Source organism: Echinops telfairi, unplaced genomic scaffold (assembly GCF_000313985.2).
Source record: "Echinops telfairi isolate 266 unplaced genomic scaffold, ASM31398v2 ScPeMD7_46;HRSCAF=168, whole genome shotgun sequence".
Classification (NCBI taxonomy): Eukaryota; Metazoa; Chordata; class Mammalia; order Afrosoricida; family Tenrecidae; genus Echinops; species Echinops telfairi.
In genome coordinates, this window is record NW_022103944.1 from 228861 (window position 1) to 231700 (window position 2840).

The 2840-nt window shown below is 45.1% G+C and overlaps 1 protein-coding gene across 1 annotated transcript; it reads left to right on the forward strand.

Moving 5' to 3' along the window:
- The first annotated feature begins 271 nt into the window (after positions 1 to 271).
- LOC101643907 (cornifin-like) lies at positions 272 to 580 on the forward strand. The gene is made up of 2 exons (XM_030885763.1): positions 272 to 485; positions 528 to 580. The coding sequence occupies exons 1-2, from the start codon at positions 272 to 274 to the stop codon at positions 578 to 580; spliced, it is 267 nt and encodes an 88-aa protein (XP_030741623.1).
- The last annotated feature ends 2260 nt before the right edge of the window (positions 581 to 2840 follow it).

Below are 2840 nucleotides of genomic sequence, written 5' to 3' on the forward strand. Positions count from 1 at the left end.
CTGCTGTGTTCTGTTTCTAACACGACTAGTTCAGTGAGCCTGCAAGACAGCGAGCCCAGTGAAGGGTCTGGGGCCTTCTCCGCTGGAAAAGCACAGGAATTAACAAAGCACCCTTTTAGCTAAAATTTAAGAGAACAAAAAGGAAAGGCTGAAAGGCTCTCTTTTCTGAGAAAGAATGAAAGGAGGCATATTTCATCATTAACTTATCTCCCGATGATTAGCCCAACATTGATTCAACTCTTCTGTGTCTAGGTTCAGCCACCTTTGAATCATGGACTCCCATCAACAGAAGCAGCCCTTCACCCCACCGCCTCAGGTTTATGAGCAGCAGGTGAAACAGCCTTCCCTGCCTCCACAAGAGCCATTTGTCCCCATCACCAAGGAACCGTGCCTCCCCCAAGTCCCACAACCTGGAAAAACCAAGGTTCCAGAGCCAAGCCATCCAAAGCAACCAGAGCCATGCCACCCCAAATATCCTGAGCCAGGCAACCCCAAGATCCCTGATCCAGGCCACTATCCACACCCAGGTCCCTCCCCAGTGACTCCGGGACCCGGCCAGCAGAAGACCAAGCAGAAGTGATGTAGCCATAAGACCTGCCCTGGAGAGCTGACCACCGGATGCTGAACATCTTCTTCCAATCTGCTTCTGTATCTTAATTGCCTGTAGACCTTGTAATCATTATGCCGTCAGGCTGAGTCATTGTCTCTATCTTACTTCCGCCCTAAGCCTATTGGCTGAAGCTTTCCCTTGCACATGCTCCGGAATGTCCGGTGGACCTCTGAATTAGCAGGTGTTCAAGATTTTGCTGGTCTGCAACTGCGTGAGGTACATGTGAAGAAGGATTCTGGAGGGAAACAAATTTAGGCTTCCTGCTCTGCCCTCCCCTCCCCGCAATTAAATCACTTTTCATTGTAATCAAGCTGCGTGTGTCACTGGCTTGTTCTGTGCCCTTCCTTCCTTCCCTTCATACATGAGGTGCTATAAACGGAGAGAAGGAAGAAAGCACCACAGGGTCTCTCTCCTTACCACTCTGGTACAGAGTCGTTTGATAGTAGCAGGGGTGCCATGGGCTGTGCTTAGAGGCTATTTCTGGGTTGTCAACAGGTATTGTGGAATGGTACCAACAGCCCGATACTTTGGCCTTCACAGTTAGTTGCCTGTGACTGAGCCGTGTCTCAGTTCTATGGGTTCCTGCTCCAAACTGACTCTGATCCTTCTGCCCATAACCTGCCCCTTATTCCAAACAAACATTACCTCTATATAACTTGAACCTATTACTACATTTTTCTATACTTATTTTCCTTCATATATCCCGTGTCAACATATGGAGACAAACCAACATAGAAGCTTACATGTTGCGCATACACATATACACATATACACACACACACACACACACACACACACACACACACACACACACACACACCAACTCCACCCTCATTAGAACAGAAAGGATTACCATTCACTGTGTATTTATTGCTTGTGGATGCTAAAACTGTGTCATAAAGAGAGAGAGGATAGTGCACACAGTGACTCGCTGGAAGAATGGTCAATCCTCTGCAGGAGATATGATGCTCATGTGCTTATCATACAAACACGCAGAGAGAAAGAGAGAGAGAGAGAGAGAGTCCATATAGTGTTTCTTCCAGAATAACCCACAGAAAAAGGAGGTCAGTTTGTGTCAGAAGGAGAATCCGATCGAGGTCAGGTGAGCACTGGAGAAGAGCCTGAATTGCCATTGAACTTAAAATGTTAGGACTGCAAGGAGACTTGAGCAGCACTTCAATGTTACAAGTCATGAAACTCAAATCCAGAAAGGAGGAGACAATTAAAAATGGACACCCAGAAACCCTGTTTCTGAATCATACCGGAGCCCAATTCTCCAGACCCCCAGCCACGCATGGCTCCTTTATCTGTGCTCACTCTGGAGTTTGGGGACCATCAGCTTTTCAGGATTGAGTCAAGCAGGTCTGGGGTGCTAGTGATATGGTTCTTGAAATACAAAAGCCAACACAAGATTTCAGAGGGACTACATAGGGTCATGAAGGAGTCCTGGTGGTGCTGTTGTGTGAACATCAGATTGCTAACCACATGGTCAGTGGTTCAAACCCCTCAACCACTCTATGGGAGAAAGATGAGGCTATCTGCCCCTATAAAGATTTAGAACTTCAGAAACCCTATCCAGAGATGTTATGAGTTAGAATAACTTAATGACATTGGCTTTGTTTTTTGTTTTGGACAGTGGTCTTTGGGGAGCAAATACCATTTACGCGACAGGTTATGTGGTCCATGATATCAAGAGGGTGTGAGGCAGATGACAGAGCATTTGTGTGTGTGTGATGCACAAACATCCCAGATACCCTTGGCAAATACTCCGGAGGTATTTGGAAACTGTAAGACAGAAATTGTGATGAGTAGTTGATGACTACCTCTGATCTGAGAGATTTATATCACATGGGTCTATAAGCCATGAGCTGGCTTCACATTACTGCTAATTTCAATGATGAAAGAGTGTAGAGATAACTCCAGAACCAATCACATCATTTAGGCTGATCCAGAGTGAAGAAATGGGTCCTATGATGCACAGCTATTATGCATAAATTAGACAAGAGTCAGAAGTTTTAATAATATACCTGACGTTTTTTGCCACCAACTCTCATCTCGAAGTGTAGTTTTAGGAAATATTCATGCGTGCACACAAAGATTTTATACAGAGGGGTGTTCATTTCAACATCATCTCTAATAAAAGAAATCTGGCAACAGTCAAGAGTAATTGGCTCAATAATTGATGGGGTCTCTGTGTTGAAATTACAGCACAGCCATTTAAAAGAATGTT